The sequence below is a fragment of the Leptinotarsa decemlineata genome, unplaced genomic scaffold (genome assembly GCF_025532065.1).
Source record: "Leptinotarsa decemlineata unplaced genomic scaffold, Ldec_3_MD MMD2_tig00026307_RagTag_RagTag, whole genome shotgun sequence".
Taxonomy (NCBI): domain Eukaryota; kingdom Metazoa; phylum Arthropoda; class Insecta; order Coleoptera; family Chrysomelidae; genus Leptinotarsa; species Leptinotarsa decemlineata.
In genome coordinates this window covers 15564301-15588474 of record NW_027412681.1, presented here as the reverse complement: position 1 = coordinate 15588474, position 24174 = coordinate 15564301, and the positions used below count along the sequence as shown (strand labels likewise).

The 24174-nt window shown below is 34.2% G+C and overlaps 1 protein-coding gene across 1 annotated transcript in view; it reads left to right on the top strand.

Moving 5' to 3' along the window:
• Positions 1 to 18356: 18356 nt before the first annotated feature.
• The window catches only part of LOC141485120 (uncharacterized), a 37752-nt gene continuing 31934 nt past the window's right edge, over positions 18357 to 24174 (top strand). The window contains exon 1 of the mRNA XM_074181164.1: positions 18357 to 18520. Coding sequence (XP_074037265.1) covers positions 18425 to 18520 — 96 coding nt within the window. The 5' untranslated portion in view covers positions 18357 to 18424. The remainder of the gene's footprint in view (positions 18521 to 24174) is intronic.

The following is a 24174-nucleotide window of genomic DNA, read 5'->3' as shown; positions in this document are numbered from 1 at the left end:
GATGAAAAGGAGGAGAAGTGATGTGTTAATTACCATTCAAAGACAAAAAGGTCTGGAATTCATTTGAACAAAACGTTGTTGCATTATCAGATACAACTTGATGAGGTAATCCGAATCTGGTAAATAGAGTTCGGAGAACACTAATGGTTGAAGTGATTGAATTCATGATAAATACTTCTATCCACTTTGAATGTGCATCTATGACTTTAAAAAAATTCTTTCCTAATAATGGACCCGTAAATGGAGATTATTCAAAATATTTTCTCTCAAAGTAAAATGAATAACTAACCGATTGTTCCACATTAAGCAATCATTCCCCACACTAAGTTCGTTTCTAATTCTATGAAACGGTTTCAAAGAATTCATTATCTGCCTTGGCCATCCTTCTTGAGTATAGTTTATTATTTTCGATAATTCAACATCTTTTGAAGTTTCTTCTCTTACTTGTTCAAATTTAATTGGGCAATGATCATTTCTCGAAAAATAATCAACAAAATTAAAATCAATATTTTTCCACTCTCCTTCATTTCCTTTTTTAGGCAATATAGACGAAGAATATGCGCGATTATTATCCGATTTTACAAATTCAATATTGTATTGATAATTGGATAAAATTACTGCCCAACGTCGTTGGCAGAAAATTGAGGAATTTTTTCATTTGGATTAAAAATGGATATGAGTGGTTTATGATCCGTTACAAGTATAAAGCTTCGTCCATAAAGATATTGGTTAAACTTACATAGTCCAAAAATAATTGCCAAACCCTCTTTCTCAATTTGCGAGTAATTTCTTTCCGCCTCGGATAAAGTTCGAGATGCATAGGCGATTGGCCATTCTTGTCCATCGGCCATAACATGTGCTAAAACTGACCCAACTCCATATTGAGAAGCGTCAGTGATTAATCGTAGAAGTAGATCAGGATTTTAATGAACAAGCACTTCAGCTGAAGTAAGAATATCTTTTATCTGTTGAAAAGCATTGTTACAACTATCTGACCAATTCCAACTGATTTTATTTTTCAACAAATTGTACAGAGGATTCAGAATAGTTGAGAGATTCCTCACAAATTTACTGTAGTAGTTGATCAGTCCCAAAAAGGACTTCAACTGACTAATATTTTCTGGAACTGGGGCCTTAACAATCGCCGATATCTTATCTTGACAGGTATGTAAACCTTCTTTGTCAATTTTGAAACCAAGATAAGATATTTGTGTTTTGAAAAACTCGCATTTTCAAGCCAGCCTCTTTCAATGTATTTAATTCAGTTCCTAAACGAGTAATATGTTCTCTCCGGTTGCGACCTGTAACCAAAATATCATCTAGGAATATTGTAACACCCGGTATACCATTCAACAGCAACTCCATGAGTTTTTGGAATTAAGCCGGAATACTGGCAATCCCAAAAGGGGCTCTGTTGTAGCGGTATAATCCCTCATGTGTTGAAATCAAACATAGAGTCAAACATACTTTTACTGCACAGATCGAAATATATTCTGTGCATTCCAACTCCCCGTTTTTCCATGACCCCTTCTCCCGACTCGACACTCGCCGTGATATACGAGGGGCAGAAAACTTACTATATTACAATCTCCTCAATCGTCTCAAAATGCCGTCTCTTATGAGTCTTTCCTATCTTGGGGGAAGGGCTAAATCTAATGAATACGGTGGCAGAGGCATGATTAAGGTATTGTTTTTGCCCAAAAAATCACGAACAAGCAATGACTAGTGAGTAGGTGCATTATCGTGATGCAAAAGCCATGCATTGTTATTCCACAATACCAGACGTTTTCCTCATATTGCTTCTCGTGAGCGGCGCATAACTTCAAGATAATACTTCTTTTTGACCGTACGACCATGTAGCAAGAACTACCGAAGCACTACGCCACGGTAATGAAAGAAAACAGTGAGCAAAACCATGACATTTCGAACTTGGCGTGTTTTTTTTGGTCTTTGCTCTCCTTTTGAGCAAATCTGGATTGCTGTTGAGATCATTCAACAATTCCTGAGCGATGCTCATGCGACTGTGTTTTTAGTCAGAATCCAGCTATTTTGGAACGAACTTTGCTGCCACGCGCTTCATGCCTGAAATTTTCGAAAAAATTGCCTAGCATGAGCCAACCGATATGCCGACATCCTCTGCAACGATTCTCAATAACAATTTTCTTCACTAACTCAACATTATCATCGGTTGTCCAGGGCGAGCGTCGTCAATCACATTTTCTCGACCTTCTGTGAAAAGCTTGTACCACGAGTCAACATTTTCTGGGCCAGAGTACAATCACCGTATGCCACTGTCAACATTTCAAGTATTTTGAGTATCTAATTCCATTTTTCACACCAAATTTGATGCAAATTCTTAGATCCATTTTTTCAGAAATCAGAAAATCGTCGAACACGCAAAACACTCCTAACTTTTAGGCCTCTCACCTACAAAATAAACATGCTGTACAGCTGAAACTATGAACATATGTTCGAGACGAGTGTATCAACATAAAAAATAAAAAAAATCGCTAACCGAATGTAAATTTCCCGCAAAATTTGAACATTCACCTTATTTTTTGAACAGCTCTCTACACATTTACAAAAAGTTTATTTTTAAATCAACTGCTTTGTTCCTTTGGAAGTTTCACACATTTTTCTCATATAGATGGAGAAGTAGAAAGCCAAAATATCGCTATACCAAAGGAAACGAAGTAAAAAAGCGTTTTGGTCATGACTCTACCACGACTATTCGCTCATCTTCAAACTTTTCATTTACTTTTATGTTTAGGTACTCAGTTTTTCATAACAAATTGTTTGGATTCAATATTTGTTGAATCAACTGAGTGATTATTCAAGTAACCCTTTATCGCGATATTGTCATTGGACAGCTTACAAAACCGCAACATGTATTCCGCTTTATAAATGCTTTCTCAAGCGTTTTCATACGATGGAAACGTTTGAGTTATTGTATAGTTTCGCTATAATACGTTTTGCGGTTTTGTAAACTGTTCCATGAGAATCTCACAATACACTGTTACTTGAATAATCTACTGTTGAAACTCAATTTTCCGACAAGAAAATTTTCAAAAATGTGTGTTTCAAGAATCAAGATGTAGATAACCAAAATATTACATTTGCAGTAGTTTCTCGAAAGTTTTCGAATATGGATTTTTGGACAGGCTGATGAATTTTATCGATGAGCATAATGAGCTCTGGTTGACGCCAACTTGGTTAATGAAACGCGAGTCGATAGCTGAAACAATTAATTCCAGATATATGATGTAATTGGCCGATACTTGATGAAAATTCAAAAAACTTGAGAGATTCGTTGTGAGATTTTCACTAAACAGTTTTCTGAAACTGACTTGCGTTTTTGTGAAAACGCCACAGGCATTTCGCCATACACAGGCTTCTTCTGGCGTGTCTTTACTTTACTTTAATTTCAGAGTCCGGTATTAATTGGTTTCGTTCGATAATGATTATCAGTAAGAATATAGGAGAAGGAAAGTTCGAATTATTGATGAATTGAAACAAAATATCAGTAGAAATTCGAGTCCATCATCATTACTTTCGTTCAATAGTTCAAAGAGGTAATATCAAAAATTTGTACTATTGACTCCTATTATCTTAATCATAATCATTATCATCATCAACCAACTGTTATTAAGATGATACTAAAAAATATTTATTTTTCATTATATTATGGTTATTCAGCGGATATTATGATATTAATTTTCTCCATTTCAACCAACAAAGAAAAATATTTTAATGGCGGAATTGATGAATAGCATTAACCTAATGAACTTATCATTTGAACTGTACTCTCACTTCTGCTTTTTCCAAGAGTGCATTAGGACACGAAAATGAATACAAATTTCGAACAGGGTAAGTGAAATATCCGATTGGTTCCATTTGATTAGGAATATAATATGATGAGTGTTTGTTTCAAGATGAGTGGGTATGTATGCATGCAGGTACTAGGAATTGTAAAGGTTTTAAATCATACGACCTTTGCTAGAGAACTCTTTATTGAGGACTGTTCTGCGAATATATAAAAGTATAAAAACATACATGTTGTTTGTTTCTTTGGGAAACATTAGTACAGTAAAATAGGTTAAAGATATTATATTTTATGATAACTATTACATCCCTTCCTTTAAATTTCTATTTTTATATTTTTTGTTTTTACCCTACTTAAACTATCCTATACAATATCTTTATACTACCCCAAACAACCAACCATTAGTCTCTGCGGAGGCTTGATAAGCCTACCGTACCTAGTAACATAATCATTATTTGTTGAAACTGGAGTGGAACAATTCAATGTATTCTCATTTTCAGAGGTTCGATTTTCTACAGAATCATTGTCATCATCTGAATATAAATCTACCTTTGGAGTATAATTGTTATTGAAAGAATTATTTACATGCTTATTTTTGTAAGTTCCACGAGTTATGAGATATTTCCTATTTCTAACAATTTTCTGTTATTATCGGCTAATTTTATGTCATACGATCTATGTCTGAAATTTTTACCTATTACTTCTCCAGGAATATTTTTAGAATTTGTTTTTACATAAACTATTTAATTTTTTTCAGTTTTGGCAAATTTTTTGTTCTCTTATCATAATAATATTTTTGACTTTTTTGTATTTTTTCAAGAAAATTTTTAAAATAGTTCCTTTTGATATTAACTGGTTTTAAATGATGATCTGCAACAGGTAAAATACTTCTCAAAGATCTATTATTTAATAATTGTGTAGGTGAATATATTTTATTATACAGAGGAGTATTTCTTAGCTCCAATAATGCTAAAAAAGGATCATTTTTTGCCACTTCACATTTTTTGAAAATATTTTTCACAGTGTGTATAGTTCTCTCTACTAACCCGTTTGATCTCGGATGTTTTGGGCTTGATGTAAGATGAATAAAGTCCCATTCATTTGCAAAACATCTGAATTCATTTGAGGTTAGTTGGGGTCCATTATCTGAAACCAGAACCTCTGGGATGCCCTGACGAGCAAAAATATTTTTAAGCTGAGTAATCACTGCTATTGAAGTCAATGAATCTAATCTAACAATCTCTGGATATTTAGAATAATAATCTACTATACAAATATAATGTTTTCCTTCAATTTCGAAAAAATCTAAAGCAACTTTTTGCCAAGGTCTTTTCGGAATTTCATGTTGTTTTAGAGGTTCTGAAGGATTACCTTTACTATACATAGCACATGCTGTACAGTTAGGAACAACATTTTCTATTTCACGGGTCATGCCTGGCCAAAATAATATCTCTCTTGCTCTAATTTTTGTTTTTCCTTTACCCAAATGACTAGAATGTAACTTTTCTAAAATTTTCTTTCTTAATTTTTTAAGAATTATTAATTTTGAATTTTTAAACAATAAATCATTGTGATATGAAATTTCATCTTGCATTGAAAAATAAATTCTCACACATTCATGTACTTTTTGTTTTTCACTTGGTCAGCCATTTTTTGATAATTTAATTAATTCTTTCATTTCTTGATCTTTCTTTATTTCATTTTTAATTTCTTCTAATTTACTTTCAGAAACCTGTAAATTATTTGTAACAAGAAAAACTTGAGCATTTAAATTTTCCTCGAATATTTTTTCAAAATTTATTTCATCTACTTCAGATTTATAATTATTATCATGACCTCTTGACAATGCATCTGCTATGTACATTTGTGATCCAGGTTTATAAATTATTTTTACATCATATTTCTGAATTTGAATGAACATTCTTTGAAGACGTGGTGGACACATATTTAAAGGTTTTTTTACAATGGTTTCAAGTGGTTTGTGATCACTTTCGACTATTACATTTTTTCTTCCATATACAAAATGATGGAAACGTTCCAAACCGAAACAAACCGCGAGTGTCTCTTTTTCTATAGGGGCCCAACTACTTTGCGATTGAGTTAATGATTTTGATGCGTAATAAACCGGTAAATTATTTTGTAAAAGAACAGCTCCTATTGCAGTTTGAGATGAATCAACTGAAACTGTGACAGGTTTGTTCACATCATAGAACTGTAAAATAGGTTTTGACGACAAACTTTTTTTTAATTCCTCGAAACAGTTTTGGTGGTATTCTTCCCAATGCCGTACATCATTTTTTGAAAGATTTCTTAAAATTTCTGTTTTCATTGATAAGTTTGGTATGAATTTTGGAACGTACGTAATCATTCCTAAAAATCGCTCTGAGTCTTTTTTACAAGAAGGAATTTTGAAATTTTTTATTGCCAATACTTTATCAAAGTCAGGTTCGATACCTTTATCGACCAAGAAAAATTAAATTATTTATGCCAAATTTACATTTACTCAAATTGATTTTTAAATTAACTTCTCTACATCGCATCAATAATTTATTTAGTCTTTTATCGTGTTGTTCTTTAGTTGTTCCCCAAACCAAAAAATCATCGATATAAGACTCTACGCCAGGTATATTTTCAAACAGAAATTTAAACTTTTTTTCGAAAACTTCTGAAGCAAGTGTTATCCCATACGGAAGTCGTAAAAATCTATAGCGTCCATAAGGTGTATTAAATGTGCAAATTTTTGTTTAAAAAACTTCCAGTTGTCGGAGAGACATCCTTCCATACTCATTGGCTCTGGCTGTTTTATATTAGTATTAATGTGCTGATGCACAACCGATTCTTCTTTCAATGAATTATGAATTTTCACATTTTAAACTTATTTATATCAATTACTTTGACTGCGCCATGTAAAGGTTTTAAATCATACGACCTTTGCTAGAGAACTCTTTATTGAGGACTGGTCTGCGAATATATAAAAGTATAAAAACATACATGTTGTTTGTTTCTTTGGGAAACATTAGTACAGTAAAATAGGTTAAAGGTTAAAGATATTATATTTTATGATAACTATGAAAATGACTTTCCAATGTTAGGAAAATTCGCTCTGTTGAAATTTCGCGGACATAACTTTTTCAAAAAATCAGATTTTTTTTTTCATTTTGTAATTCATTCGAATTCCAAGAAAGTAAACAACTTGTCTGTGTATTCAATAATTTGTCAAATACAAACTAATACAAATTTGAACCCAGTTACCCACATTGAGTGCTGTATATCACGCACATATTAAACTTTTCATGTCTTTCCTCCAGCAGAAATGATGTGAAGATAATACTCAAAAAAATCAAGCAAATTCATTTGAAACATCTGATTGTCGAAACGAGTGATTCTAATGAGTCGTCATCCTATGTACTTTATATAGATAAGAAGGAAATGATGTATTCCAGTTCTATTACACATTTCCAGTTCTATTAAACATATATATATATATATATATATATATATATATATATATATATATATATATATATATATATATATACACCTCTCGAAGCGAAGTCGACTATCGAATAGTACACAACGGATGAACACCCGGAAAAACAACACATCATATTCTACCATCCGTGAAAACCTACATTGTAATATATATATATATATATATATATATATATATATGTATATATACCGGGTGTCCCAGAGCTTTTAGGCCAGCAGATATCTCAGTCACCTGCAGAAAAAAATTGAAAAAAAATATGAATATCATAGAAGACCACCAGCACTTTCATGTAGCAGAGCAAAATCCACCCCCTCGCGAGCAACCCCTGCGAAACCACCTCTAACTTTTGTTTTTCAAATAGCAACCCCATGTTGTTTGTCGTTCAACTGACAGCTCTTGTTATTTCTCAACCAACGATATATCATAATTGTTCGAGAAAATTGAATACGTTAGTGGGTACTATTAACTGGACTGATCGAATTGTTCTGCATTGTAGACACGAGAAAAAGTGGACGCTACGCAGAAAAAGAGGCGATAAAATGTTAGAACTTTTTGTGCTTCCTTTCATTCCTCTGATATCTGGATGACACATTGCCATCAGTTGTGATATTGTTGTTGTATATCAAAATGCCTTTTACCTTCACTCCCAACGAATACGTTGATATGCTTTTAATTTTTGGTGAATGCCGAAAGAATAAACGTGCTGCGGAGAGGCTGTATGGGCAGCGCTTTCCTGATCGTCGACAACCAGGTCGTAATACGTTTTCGTATGTAGAAAATACCATGCGAACGGGATCATTTCCAGGAAAAACAGATCAAGTACATCCTACTCCCGTGCGAACTGAGGAAAATTGCATAAATGTGTTGGCCTACGCCGAAGCACATCCTCATATTTCGGTTCGTGCATTGGCGGTAGAGATTGGGATCAGTAAGTCATCTGTGCAAAGAATTTTCAAACAGTACAAGTATCATCCCTTCAAAATTCATTTACACCAAGGACTCAGACCTACCGATTTCGAAAGAAGAACGGCATTCATTGCTCACATTCAAGTTTTAGTCCATGACAATCCAAACATCCTCAATCAAATCTTGTGGAATGACGAATCCCGCTTCCATAATAATGGTACTGTTAATCGACATAACATGCACTATTGGTCACAGGACAACCCTCACTGGATTAGAGAAACCAATTTCCAAACAATGTGGGGTGTGAACGTGTGGTGTGGTTTACATAATGGACGACTCATCGGGCCCCATTTTTTCCAAGACACTTTGACGGGCCACCGATATTTACATTTCTTGGAAAATTGTTTACCTGCCCTCCTGGAAGATATTCCACTTGAAGAACGACAACAAATGTGGTGGCAACAAGATGGTGCTCCTGCACATAACCATAATGTAGTTACTACATTCCTCAATGATACTTTTCGAGACCGTTGGATTGGAAATAGTGGACCTGTGCGATGGCCTGCACGTTCTCCAGATCTCACGCCACTGGACTTTTTCCTGTGGGGATATCTGAAACGAGTTGCCTTCGAAACACAACCAATGAATATTGACGATTTAACCCAAAAAATTTTAGAGGCTTGTCATACCGTTACTCCGGAAATGATTAGGGCTTCCTGTACTCGCGCGCTGATTCGGCGACTTGAAGCATGTGTGGCAAGTGCTTGCCAACATTTTGAACATTTTCTGTAGTATCATGTATCAAAATACAGATGACCTTAAACATTAATATTTCATTTGTGTTTTTATTTTCTATGATTCTGCATGTCATTCTACCTACCATGATACATCATTGACCGAGAAATGAAAAAGACTGTAAGTTGAACCAAAACTGTAACTGTAACTGAATAAGTGATAAACATTCAAGGAAGTGATTCCTCATCGAAAAAAAGATAGGATCTTCCATATGAAGAAACTTCATTGGAGCATCCCTTGTTAAGATACAGTCTCTTAAAGGGGGTACATGAAATTTGTATAACAATTTTTTTCACAAGCACTGAAAAAGTAACAGTATGGAAATCAACCTGACGTTTTGTACTACCAAAAAGACACTTAGGCAGTAATTTATTTGGTTGACCCCATGTTTGTAAGGGGTTGAAAACGCAACCCCTAAAATTTATTTCCCATGTAACTTTTTGTCTTATCATTTGTTCACCATTTGAAAATTTATTTCTGATAGCCTGTTTCATTCTAAACAAAAAATATCTCCTGGGTTTTCTGCCCAAAATAAACCAGTTCGCAGCAAAAAATTATTCTACGAACAACTACAGAGATACATCGTCATAAATGCGAACTGGATTTATTGTTATTTTGTAGTTAGTACCTGCATTAAACGATTGAAGGGTAATGAACAAAACTAATTTATCAATAACAAAACACACAACATGTAGAAATCATAGTAAATGTTCAATATGTCTACCTTCAGACATTACGCATGCGTCTAGACGTCGGCGCATTGAGTCACGTATTCGCTCAAATATTCCTGGAGTCTCTCTGATTACCCTGCACGCATCGATGATGCGGTTTCTCAAGTCCTCTACATCGCGAACAGGAGTACGATAAACCAAATGCTGTAAATGGTCCCAAATAGAGAAATCAAGAGGATTGAGATCTGGGGATCAAGGGGGCCAGTTCTGTGGTCCTCCTCGACCACTCCACTGATTTGCATATGTTTCAGTTAAATGCTGACGTGCTACTTGACTGAAATGGGCGGGGGCCCCATCGTGCATAAAAAACATATTCCTTCTGACGCTCAAAGGAACTTCCCCCAACAGTACTGGATGCACTTCTCTTAAAAATTGAACGTATGCCTCACCATTTAATCGAGGAGGTAGAAAATGAAGCCCAATTGAATCATCCCCAGTAACTCCGAGCCACACGTTGAGAGAAAACTGTTCTTGATGGTTAGTTTCGACAATAGCGTGAGGGTTTTCATCAGCCCATATGTGGTAATTATGAAAATTAATAATCTTGTCCCAAGAATAACTACATTCGTCTGTGAATTCTATCGTCTTCAGAAAGTTACAATTTCTTCTAATCATTTCCAGCATCCAATTGGAAAATTCAAGACGGTTCGGAAAGTCTCGCGGTAACAGTGTCTGTACTCATTGCAGATGGTAAGGGTATAAGAGTTGTTCCTTTATAATTCGAAATACCGTCATATGATCAACATTTTGCTGGAAAGCATCCTTTCTAGTACTGGTAGTCGATTGTTCTTCAATCAAATTAAGTACTGCTTCCTCAAGCTGTGGTGTTCGTACTTCTCGATGGCGACCACAATCCTGCGTTCTTTTGTCGAATGAACCATATTTTCGTAATCGTTGATGAAGTCGAGCAAATATTCTATGTGAAAGGTTGCTGCCGTTGAGGATACATTTCAGCATATCTTCTAGAAGCTTCTAACACATTTCCCTGCGACAGACCGTAAACGTAATGCATATCAGCCATTTCCTCATTTGTATATGCCATTTTAATAACAAGTGAATTATTAAAGTACCAAATCAAGAACAGAACAACAACACACAATTAGTATCAATTCAATTTCAAAAATCCACAAACTGACAACGTCATAACAATTTAATTGTCACTATCGCTAATAGCGATCTACTTGATAGATTAGTTTCGTATTTTCGCATTTATAACGATGTATCTCTATAGTTGTTCCTAAAATAATTTTTTGCTGCGAACTGGTTTATTTTGGGCAAAAAACCCAGGAGATATTTTTTGTTTAGAATGAAACAGGCTATCAGAAATAAATTTTCAAATGGTGAACAAATGATAAGACAAAAAGTTACATGGGAAATACATTTTAGGGGTTGCGTTTTCAACCCCTTACAAACATGGGGTAAACCAAATAAATTACTGGCTAAGTGTCTTTTTGGTAGTTCAAAACGTCAGGTTGATTTCAATACTGTAACTATTTTAGTGCTTATGAAAAAAATTGTTATACAAATTTTATGTACCCCCTTTAAGGAGTTGTATCTCAACAAGGGATGCTCTAATAAAATTTCTTCATATGAAAGATCCAATATTTTTTTGATGAAGAATCATCTCCTTAAATGTTTTACAATTATTTAGTTACACCCTGTATATCTGATTTTTTCATTCTATCCCGTTTGGGTTTTGCATCAAACAGGGTTGTGGCGTCTTCGAATACTTAGGAAATAATAAAAATGAAAACAAGAGTGGACTGTAAGAATTGTGGCATTAAGCGAACTCACCGAATTCCTAGCACAAATCCCTGCTTCTGAAAGGGCCCTTTCTTGGAGTGTTCTTTCTTCAGCTTCACTGGATTGTACAACAAAACGGGAAGTTAAAATGAGTTACCAAACAGTCGAAGATGACACAGAGTCTAGAGCACACACGGCGAAATAAGTAATTAGCAAAAATAATAGCGATTCACGTAGCGTACTTAGCATGAGAACGTAGGTAGGTCTCTATTCATATGGTTTAGATAGATAAGCATACTTTAATTGAGTTTTGAGCATGCGCCCTTAAAAGTCGCTCCATGCCAACAATAATAAAAGTAATAAAAACAGAAAATTACAAATAAAGACGCAATATTACCGGCCCCCAAAATGCATATGATTAAATATGTATTTTCCAATTCGAAACAAAATTATAATTTTCTAAAATAAAAAAAAAGCAATATTAATGTCAAAAAACTAAATATATTCAAGTTGAAAGAAAAGAATGAATTTTAATCAATTTGTCTCCTCAATTGGTAGAGGACACAATTTGACCAAAGGTCGTGTTAATGTACCATTTTTTGTTTTGACCACAGCAACACGAGAAATTCCGTCACTACCCGGTTTCAAAGTAGTGATTCGACCTAAAGTCCATTGGAGTGGGGGCGTAACATCTTTTATCAAAACTAATGTACCCGGTGCAACCGGAGTCATAGGTTTAATCCACTTGCTACGTTGATGTAATGTATGCAAATACTCAATTTTCCATCGACGCCAGAAATCTTGATGGATTCGTTGGAGTAACTGCCACCACGATAAACGGTTCAAAGGAGTTGACGTGATGTCGGAGTCAGGACCGGCAGACAGGGGTTCTAAATTTAAAAAATGGCCTGGAGTTAGAACTGAAATATCATTAGGATCTGAACTTAAAGGTGTTAATGGACGAGAGTTCAATAATGATTCAATTTGAACCAGCACCGTATAAAGTTCTTCATATGTCAGAACCTGTTCTCCGATTGTTTTATTCAAATGACTCTTTACTGATTTGATTCCCGCCTCCCAAATACCTCCGAAGTGCGGTGCTGAAGGGGGGTTGAAGTGAAATTCAATATTCTCAGAGGACGCGGCCTCTTGTAAAAGTTTAAGTCGACTACAAGCTCCAATGAAATTTGTTCCGCAATCACTGCTTATCGAAGAACATCGTCCTCGACGAGCTACAAAACGGCGAAGAGCTGCTAAAAATGCGTCACTCGATAGATCTGAAGCGAGTTCTATGTGAATCGCCTTTGTAGCGAGACATACAAATAGACATATGTATGCCTTGATAGTTTTTGATCCCCTACGTTTATTCATAGTTATAAAAAGTGGACCACCATAATCCACACCAACGTTAGAAAAGGGCTTAATTTGGGAAATGCGTGGTAGAGGAAGATTCCCCATGGGAGGTTGTAATGACACAGGGTGCGTCTTCCAACATGCCATGCATCGAGACAAAATTTTGCGAATTACGCGTTTTAATGCCAAAATCCAATATTGTTGATATAGTAAGAACTGTACAGTTCGTATACCTGCATGGAAATACTTTTTATGAAAATGTTCAATAATAAAATAAGTGAAATCTGAGTTACTAGGTAAAAGAATCGGATGTTTCTTATCGTAAGATAGGTTAGAATTTGTTAATCTACCTCCCACTCTGAGAAGTCCCTCATTGTCTATAAATATATTCAATTTTTTGAGCGGCTTCAAAAAATTATGTGATTCAATTTCTTTTGAGAATGCTAGATGTTGAGTATGTTTAACAAGAAGTTTCGTTGCGTTTTGGAGCTCTTTAGAGGAAAGAGAACCAGACGATTTGCTTCTCGGATTTTTCGAATTGAAAATTAATCGTTGGCAATATGCTAAAATTCGTTGTAAATTTCCGAATGATGATATATCTTTTAATATTTCGCTCAAACAGTGTGATCGATTTACTAATAACAAACCTCTTCATGCGTGGTATACATTTTCAAATCTGACTTGTGCCACTTATTCTGAAAATTTTGCAAAAAAGTGGGTCCTTGAAACCATAGACGATGATTTAGCAACTCAGATGGAAGAATGCCACGAGATGCTATATCAGCAGGATTCTCGTTCGAATCAACATGATGCCATAATTCAGGCGACACTTTATCCTGAATATATGTGACTCTATTACTCACAAAAGTTTTTCATCTGTGTGGAGAAGCTTTAATCCATGCAAGAGTAATTTCCGAATCTGTCCATGCCCAAATAGAACTGAATTTAAGTTTACCTTGATATACACTAAGGACAAATGACATTAAAGAAAAGAGGAGTACAGCAGCACATAACTCCAAACATGGAATAGATATGCGCTTGAGCGGGGCAATTTTGGATTTCGCACAGACAAAATATAGCTTCGATTTCTGATTTTGTATTTCACGAAAATAAATGACAGCAGCATAACCTTTTTCGGAAGCGTCACAAAAACCATGTAGTTCACATTCTAAATGAATATTGTGTAATAATCTGCGGGGTAATTGAATTCCTGACAGTGAATTCAATTCTTCTTTATAGCGTGACCAATATTGAATAATTCGTTCATTGGGAGTTTCGTCCCAGTCCAAACCTGAAACCCATAACTGTTGAATAAGATATTTTGTTGAAAACGTTATAGGGGCAAGAATTCCCAATGGATCGAATCCACGAGCAAGTTCGGACAGTAAATTTCGCTTCGTGCAAGGTCTATTCAATACTTCAACTGAAAATGAAAAGTTATCTTCAGAACAATTCCAAAATAATCCTAAAATTTTATGGAAGCTTTCTTGGCATTGATCAAAAGAAATTGGAGATGTGTCTAAATATGATTTGGGTAAATGAGACAGTAGGGAGGGCTCATTGCTCGACCACTTACGTAGATCGAAGCCTCCTTTCTTCAATAGAGTTATCAACTCTTTTTCAAGACGTAAAGCACCTTCAAACGTCGCATGACCTGTTACGATGTCATCAATATAACAATCGTACAACAAAGAAGCAGATGCGAGCGGAAAATTGGCACCATCTTCAGCCACCAATTGCTGAATAGTTTTCAGTGACAGATATGGCGAGGCTGAAATTCCATAAGTAAGGGTGCGCAGTCTATAATCCTGAAGAGGTTCAGATGGCGAGAAACGCCATATAATGCGTTGATAATCTTGATGATCGGGAGTGATTAAAATCATCCTGTACATTTTTTGTACGTCTGCACATAGGGTATATTTATGTATGCGAAAATTTAACAGGATCGTGACAATATCACGTTGTAATTTGGGACCAGTTAATAAATAATCATTGAGTGATAATTCATTTGGATCACGGACAGACGCATTGAACACTACTCTCAACTTTGTTGTTGAAATTTGAGGTTTAATTACGCAATGGTGCGGTATATAATAACTTTTCATTGGTACTTTGTTTTCCAAAATTAATTCCATGTGATTAAGGTCTGAGTATTCTCGCATAAATGAACAATAATCTTTATATATATGTGGTTGTTTTTTTAAACGTTTTTCAAGGGCTAAAAAACTCCTGATTGCAAGACATCTACTTTGGGAAAATACAGGGGGTGAGTCTCGAAAAGGTAATGAAACAATGAAGCGCCCAGACTGATCCCTTGTAGTTGACATTCTATATAAATCTTCACCCATCTTATCTTCTAGTGATAAACAGATTACATCAGGAACAGATTCAAGCTCCCAAAACTTTTTAATATTGTTTTCTAGAGATGTATAATTGATCTTACAAAAAATGAATTTAATGAAGGCGAAGCGTCACAGTTGAATTGACCCATTACAACATAACCAAATACTGTTTCCAAAGCGTACGGTTCCCCATTTCCACCATTCAAATGATTTCCTAACAAAGTTTTTGGAAATATATCTGCGCCTAAAAGGAGATCAATTTGACCTGGACAGTTAAAGTTAGGATCTGCCAACTCAATATTGGAGATATGTGGTCATTTTTGAATAGAAATATTGGTGGAGGGAAGTTTTTCACATATTTTTGGTGAAATAACAGCATCAGTTGTAAATACAGGTGGAGTTTTTCTATATGGTTTAATACACAATGTTACCCCACCTGAACTAGTAACAGTTTTAGTTTCACCTAATCCTTGCACAGCCAAAGACAAATGATATTTTGGTAAGCCTAAATTGTTGAAAGCTTTCTGAGTAATGAATGTGCTTTGACTGCTTGGGTCTAATAAAGCTAACATTATCACTGAATTGCGTTTCGTAAATCCACACCCACAGTTGACAGTAGCAAATTCTTGAGCAGCAGGCGTGTTGCCAACAGTAGAATTAGATGTAGATGTTTGGGTTTGAGGCGTTGATGAAGTTGATTTTTCCATCAAACATAACCAGGAATGATGTCTTTTATTACACCACCGACAACAGACATTTTACTTGCAGGTCCGAATATCATGCATATTGCTCAGACAATTGAAACATCGATGTAACGATTTACAAAGATTATAGCGATCTGTAACATTTTTCTCAAGAAAGTTAGGGCAGGTATATAGTAAATGTTTGCTCTGGCAAAGTGGACACTGATTATTTGAAATGCGTTTTTCAGTTTTAGCAAAAAATGAAGCATTTTTTGTAAAATTACCTTTACCCTTAGAGCGGAAATTCATACTTGACTTATTACTGGTATCTGAACTTTTATTTGATTTTGAAGTGAATGAAAAAGCTGAAGCTTCAATGGCGGTACATTGTTTATCCAAAAAACTATATAAATCCATGTATTTTGGAATAGACGTAGAACAATTAATTCGCTCAAAATCTCTCATCATTTCTGGATTAATACGCTTAATCAACATTTGAACCAAAATAAAACTCCACTCATCAATAGGCAGACCCATCTTCCTCAACTCGGATAAATTTTCTGAAAAAACATCCAACAGCTGTTGAAACGAAATTGGATTTTCACAATCAACTTCTGGACAATTTTCTAACTCATTCCAGTGAGCCGTAGCTCTGAATCTTTCATTAGTATATTTCTTCACAAGACTTGCATATGCAGTTGCATAACTGGGTCCTTCTAAAGGATGCATCTTTACTAGTGCTAAAGGAGGTCCGTCTGAACACGATACTGAATAATTGATTTTTTCAGAATCATTCAGTGATCCGTTATTATGAACCGTATTGTTGAAAAGATCAATAAACAATGGAAATTCCTTGTAATCACCAGAAAATGTCCTAAGTTCCATTTTAGGTAACCTTATGCGCGAATTATCGGAAATGGAATTCGTATTTTCAACAGTCTGATTCAATCGTAAACTGTTTTCAAATAGATCTGCGTATATTGTGCGAATATCATAATATGATTCTAAAAATGTTTCCTTTGTAGTATTTTCCTGATCCAGCTCAAAGTTTGGATCGCTAGATAAACTAACCAAAATATTATTATGGTGTTTCATGAATTCATCTCTGAGAGTTTCTATCTCAGCATATCTAATTTCGAACAAAGTATGTTGAGATTTATTAGTCATGCCAACAATAATAATAGTAATAAAAACAGAAAATTACAAATAAAGACGCAACAAGGGTTCTACCTAAATTATTATTTGTATTTAGAGAAATGATTTTGAATATTTTCTGAAAGTTTACCTGAGTAATTTATGCTACTGTACTGGACTACATTGTGTTCTTGGCAGTTTGGTTATAATTTACTCATAAGTGTTTTGTAAGTTTTAGTTAGATATTGAATTGAAAACCATTATTAACTCTTGAAATATTCAAATCTAAGAAGTTAAGATCCTTATTTTGTTCGATTTCTACTGTGAACTTAATTTTATTATGCAGACTACTGTTATTTCCCACAGATAATTTCAAACAACTTGTGACGAATCTTCCAAGTCGAAGACGTTGCACAGGTGACTGATTGTTTTACTTCAACTCTCTGCGCGGCATTAGCTGGGTGAGTTGTTGTTTTTCCGTTGGGTATGGAATCATATTTATATTTGTTTGGTCGTGATGCTCAGACGGTTCACATCGTTCTGAAGAGACCATGCATGGTACTGATGATGGTGCAATTACACCGAACCCAGTCTATCGGTTGGTCGGATCTACCAAACGAAATTGATTTCTGCTTTTCATAGTGAGAAATAACTTGCGACGAATCTTCCAAGTCGCACAGGTGTCTGATGGTTTTACTTCAATTCTCTGCGCGACATTAGCTGGATGAGTGTTGTTTTTCCTTTGAGTATCTGCCACACGTACCTACAAAGTCGTAGGTCTACCTACATGAGAGGAAAAGGGCAACTTTTAGCATGTCATAATGCACCTCTCCGAAATATTAATCATTTATATATATATATATATATATATATATATATATATATATATATATACCGACGTTTCGACAAAATCTCATTTGTCATTATTTAGGTGTGCTTTTACGTGTTCAGAAGTTAGTTGACCCTGCTCGACTCACTTCTTGAACGTCGGTGAAATTAGAGATAATATCACATACACGGATCAAATACCCGGAAAAACCAGTTCACAAACTTTTATCAAGAAAAACATTTTGTCAAAAAACCCTAAATAAATAAGTTTTCCATAAAATGAAACAATTCGTGGACACAACACTTCAAAAAGGGGGGGCAAATCGCGGACACGTGTTTCTGGCTATTGGCCTCATCAGCGCGGTGCAGCCAAGTGTGAAGATGGGCAACACTTGTTTGCCGAAAGCAGGAAACAACACATACGCACGAATTGTTTCATTTTTGATTTGTATCACACACACTCGATAAAATCTCAATCTGCATATCTATACTAGTAAGTATATACTTTTTTTGTTTCAGATCAATCATTACGTTTTCTCCTGTTTCCATTTGGGATACTGATTTGGAATTATACCAAATGGGTGGTGTGTGTAATGTCACTACTATGGGAATCATTGTTCGTGATTTTCATGGCCCAAGACTGGCGTTACTTTAAAGAAAATATAACACTTTTTCTAACAGGCCAAATGGTAAATGATCAATATTAATTTTTGAATAACTTGCGGTATCAATTGAAGAGACTTATATTTTTGATATAGCGTAACAAGTTTTTTTTTGAAAAATTTCGACTTGAAATAATGTCCAGGTTAACAATAGACCTACGATATTCAATAGATCTACTTATGGTTCACTTTCATCTGAATCATTTTCAATGTTTGACAGAGTTTCACTCTTGTCATTAAATCTGCAAATTCATAGACCAATTAGTTCAATCCCCTACAAACAGTAGGGGATTTATCGAGTAGATTATTGGTTTTCAGGTTGTTACTTGATTAATTTTTTTTATATTGATCCTCCTTTCAATGAAAATGATACTGTCTTTCAGAAATCAATCACAATATCAGCGGGCTATAAACATTGGATAAAAAAAACCGTTGGAACTTAGTTCTAGTTATTTCGAAGCACATTTAGTTGCTGGCACACTGTCAATCCTAAAGAATGAGCAATACGAAATGAGTTTTACAGTAAAAAATTATTTTGAATTGCAAGTTTGAAGGTGAAACACTTGTTGAAGCTTGAATGGAAATCTGTAGTCAACTTCGAAGGTTGAAAATCAAATACTTGAAAGATTCTAAAAATACTAGTGCGAATTGATAATCCAGCTTATGGGAATTTTTGAAATAGTTCCATTTTGGAGAAAGGCTAGTGTATGAGAAAATATTTGATAATGAAAAAAATGAAGAAATTCATGAGTGAATAATTAAAATGAAAGTTACCAAGAGACAATTATTCTCGATTGAATCATCAACAATTTGGGTAAAAATCCTAGAAATAGGAAAAGCCCTTCAGAATTGAAAAAATCAGACGTAACATTTTTTTTTTCAATTTGCGTTGATTCATCGAAATGAATAATTGTTTTGAATGAACATTTTTTGAAATTTCAAATACGAAAATAACATTCAATAAAATTACAGAGTAAATGCAGATATATGTAAATCGAATTATTTTTCTAATGGAAGTCTTGCTTTATAGTTGATGGAAGAGTAAGCTAAAATTTCTCTTAGATTCATTTGATTTAGACATAAATTTCTTTCAGCAATAGAGGAAATGACAATGAGTAATGAGTTGAGGATCCATAAATAAGTTAAAATATAGGATCACTAATGACATTTCCAAGATCACGGAGTTAAAATGTTCGCTCTCTGTTGAAAAAAAATAAGGTGCATTTTCATTTTTCTCAAGAAGTGTTCATTCATTCATCAATTTCTTTTTTACTTGTGATGAATAAACGGGGTTTGATGAGATGATTGCGATGGGAATTTCGTCTCTTGAAAAGCACAATCCCTTTGTATGAAAAATAACTGACGTGAAGAACATTTCTATCAGAGGGAGGTGAAAGTAGTTTTTTTAATCGATTAGATAGTTGTAGATTGAATTTCGTTTCTAAAAGATCGAATATTATAATGTAGTTTCTTGATAGATGAATAATCTACGTTTTCGATCATGTTTCTGTTTTCGTCGTAAATACGCACCTTTAAGGTGCGTATTTAAGGTTTAAGGTTTCATCTTTCTTTATATATTTTATTTTATTTTTCATGATGGGTGGTCAAATAAAATCGAATAGTAGACAGAAGCGTGGATGGGAGAATTTCGTGGTAGATAATTAAAATAAGATTTTGTGGTAATGACCAAACTGGAAAATTTATTTTGATCATAGTGGTTTTGATAACAAGTTTGCAAAAGGAAATTGTGTTTTTGATAAGAATTATCAAAACGGATGTGAAACCAAATGCAGGAATTTTGTGGGTTTGAAAACAGGAAGTCGTTTCGTGTGATAAGAAAAAGTTTAAGGAAATGTGGTTTGAGATATTAATTGAGGTTTTCCCAGCGAAAGTTTCTTCCTGTGATAAGAATCGAAAACAGGAAGTCATTTCCTGTGATAAGAAAAAGTTTACGGAAATGTGGTTTGAGATATTAATTGAGGTTTTCCCAGCGAAAGTTTCTTCCTGTGATAAGAATCGATAAACAGAAATGTGGTTACAGATAATTGTATTATTTGAGTGAACGCAAACTAGGAGTCATATCATTCTGATAAAGTTCGTCAGCTAGAAAGGTCTGTGAAGTTTTCAAGCATCGTCGTCTGTTATTTAAAACAAACAAACAAAAAACGTAAGTTCATTTCGAATTATTTAGGAGCTCGTATCCAGTTTCATTTTACAGATGAATATCAACGAAATTAATGATTTGCCCAAGGACCAACCACAAACGATTTACAATATACAAATTATACAGACAAAATATGGTTAAACTCCATTGGTTGATCTAGATGAAAAAAGCGTCTTCCTACCTAAGAGATATCTGCAGGTGTTTCAAAAAAAATTGAACAGCTTCATTCCCCAAAAATATGGACTGGTTTTTCGTGGACATAGTGGAATGAAGAATCTTTTCGAAATAATTGAATTGTAAGGTTAGTAATTGTTTCAAGTTCAAGTGATATTTGTGACCATGGCTGAGGATATGGGTGTGGTTAGTGATGGTATAATTGGGATTTTTCAAAAGGCTTTTTCGGAAATTTTAAAATCCTCCACAATTTCAGAACGTGAACATTGGATTAAATTAGCCAATAAACATATTAGATTGATCAATAGGGCTATTTTGAATTCAGATGTGCCTCATGGCATTTTTGTGAAATTGCAAACAAATTTATCTCACTTAAAACGCTTTCGAATGTTACTTAAAAAAATGTTTAATGAACATGTGGGTGGTGGTGGATCATTGAAAGAGAAAAGAAGCGAAAGGGTAAAATGGGAGGATATTCAATCCTCTTTTGCAAAACGCATACGAACCGGAGTTATTATAAATTTGAAACACATAGATGTTGAACAATTTTTTGAAGATGCATATTTTCTTTTCAAAAATAGAATTACTCGTATTGTGAAAAAAATAGGACCTGTGAAAGTAAATACTGTTTTTTGTGGGGAATATATCAAAAATAATAGTGATCAGTCCAGAAGCGAATTCAAATATTTTCATTCAAAAAATGTTGTTATTGACCATGGGACTGAATTGAAAAATTGGTTTCAACAACATATTAAAGAAATAATTTTCAATAAACTATCTGAATTTCAGGAACGAGATAGTGGTTGGGCTTTAAGTGGAATAGTCAATTTGGAAATTAATATCAATAAATTCGAAATAGGAAATGGTTCATCTTTCATTGAACTTCCACATCAAATTGCAAAAAAACATGCATGTATCGATATTAAAAATAATGACAATGCCTGTTTCGCATGGTCAGTTGTCAGTTCTTTGTATCCAATTCATTCTGGAAAGAATACAAATAGGAATTCTTCATACCCACGTTTCTCACAAGTTTTGAATTTGAAGGATATTGAGATGCCTATGGAGTTGAATAAAATAACGAGATTTGAAAAGCTTAACAATATCTCTGTTAATGTGTACACTCTGGAAATGAGAAAAAATTCACAATTTGATGTAGTACCAACTCGTTTGACTAATGATAAAATGGGTAGGCATGTCAATTTACTGTTAATTCAAAATGAGTATCATGTGAAACCAAAAAATTATGAGTCTTTGGAAACTGATGAGGATGAAAATGAAATTATATATCATTACTGTTGGATAAAAAATCTATCTAGATTATTGTCATCTCAACTTTCAAAAAACCATAACAAATGTTTCTTTTGTGATCGATCTTTGAAATATTTCAATGGTCAAGTGAAATTGAATGCACACAGTGTTGAATGTGTGGAAATGGGAAATGAATGTAAAATTTCATTTCCACAACAAAAATTCCTACAGTTCAAAGATTATGCTTTCAAAGAAAAAATTCCATTCATCATTTATGCTGATTTTGAATCATTACTTTTGCCATTTCAAGAGGGTAAAGACTTAAATTCATCTCGTTATCAAAAACATGTTGCTTATAGTGCAGGTTATTATGTAAAATGTTCCTATGATGACTCTCTATCTCATTTCAAGGGTTATCGAGGACCTGATTGTATGGAGTGGTTCTCGAAACAAATGGAGGATCAAGCTATACTCATTCAATCAAAAATCAAAAATATTATACCCATAATGAAAAAATTAATTTGGCAGATGCCACCGAAAATTGTCATATTTGTGAAAAACCTTTTAAAGACAATGATAAGATCACAAGAGATCATAATCACTTCAATGGAGATTTTCGGGGTTTCGCGCATGCGCAGTGTAACTTATTGTACAAAAAAACTTTTGTGGTTCCGGTGGTGTTTCACAATTTTTCTGGGTATGATTGCCACTAAATAATCAGGGCTTTAGCAAAGAATGGACGACTGAGTCTATTGCCAATGAACAAAGAAAAATATATTTCAGTCACCAAGTATGATGAAAATACAAACATCAAATTCAGCTTCATTGATTCATTCCGTTTCCTAGGAGCCTCTTTGGATTCGCTCGTTTCCACTCTAACTGAAGACGAGTTCCATATTTTGGAAAATGAATTCCATCTCTCACACCCTGAAGTAGTCAAATTACTGACTCGAAAAGGAGTATTTCCCTATGATTACATCACCAACGTAGAAAAGTTGGATGAGAAGCAGCTACCAAGTATCGAGCAGTTTTACAGTAAATTGAATGATGTACATTTAAGTGAGGAAGACTACGAACATGCACAACACGTTTGGAGTTCATTCAAAATAAAAAATTTGGGGGAGTACAGCGATCTTTACATAAAAACTGACATACTGTTATTGAGTGTGGTTTTCTAAAATTTTCGTGATAAATGTCACATGACTTATAAATTGGATCCTGCTCATTTTTATACATTATCTGGCTATACTTGGAGTTGTATGATGAAATACACAAAATGTAAATTGGAAACCATACAAGATGTTGACATTTCATTATTTTTGGAAAAGGGTATTCGCGGGGGTGTTTCTCAGACATCTAATCGTTATTCTAAAGCTGATAATAAATATATGCTTGACTATAATTCTTCACAACAGTCCAAATATATTATGTACTATGATGTGAATAATCTCTATGGTCATGCAATGTGTCAGTATCTTCCCTATAAAGGATTTCAATGGATGGAAAATTTTGAAAATTTTGATGTAACCAAAATATCAGATGAATCATCTGAGGGTTATATTTTAGAAGTAGACTTGTGATATCCCGAACATTTACATGATTTACACAAAGATTTACCGTTAGCTCCGGAACATCGCAAACCTCCGAATTCAAAAATACCCAAATTGATGACAACTCTTTTCGCAAAAACAAAGTATGTTTTACGTTATAGAAATTTGAAACAATATCTAGCAAATGGAACGATTCTCAATAGAATACATCGTGTTCTGAAATTCAAACAAGCCGCTTGGTTGAAGCCTTACATTGACTTCAACACCAAGGGCTAAGGGCTACCTCAAAAAATAATTTTGAGAAAAACCTTTATAAGCTAATGAATAATGCCTGTTTTGGCAAAACAAGGGAAAATAAAAGGAACTACAGAATTATAAAGCTGGTTAGAAAATGGAAGGGGAGGTATGGGGCAAAAAATTTGATTGCAAGTCCAAAATTCGTTGATAGAACTATTATAGAGAAGGACTTGATGGCAATTGAAATGAGAAACTGAGATAATTTTTGATAAACCATTATATATTGGAATGGCTATTTTGGACCT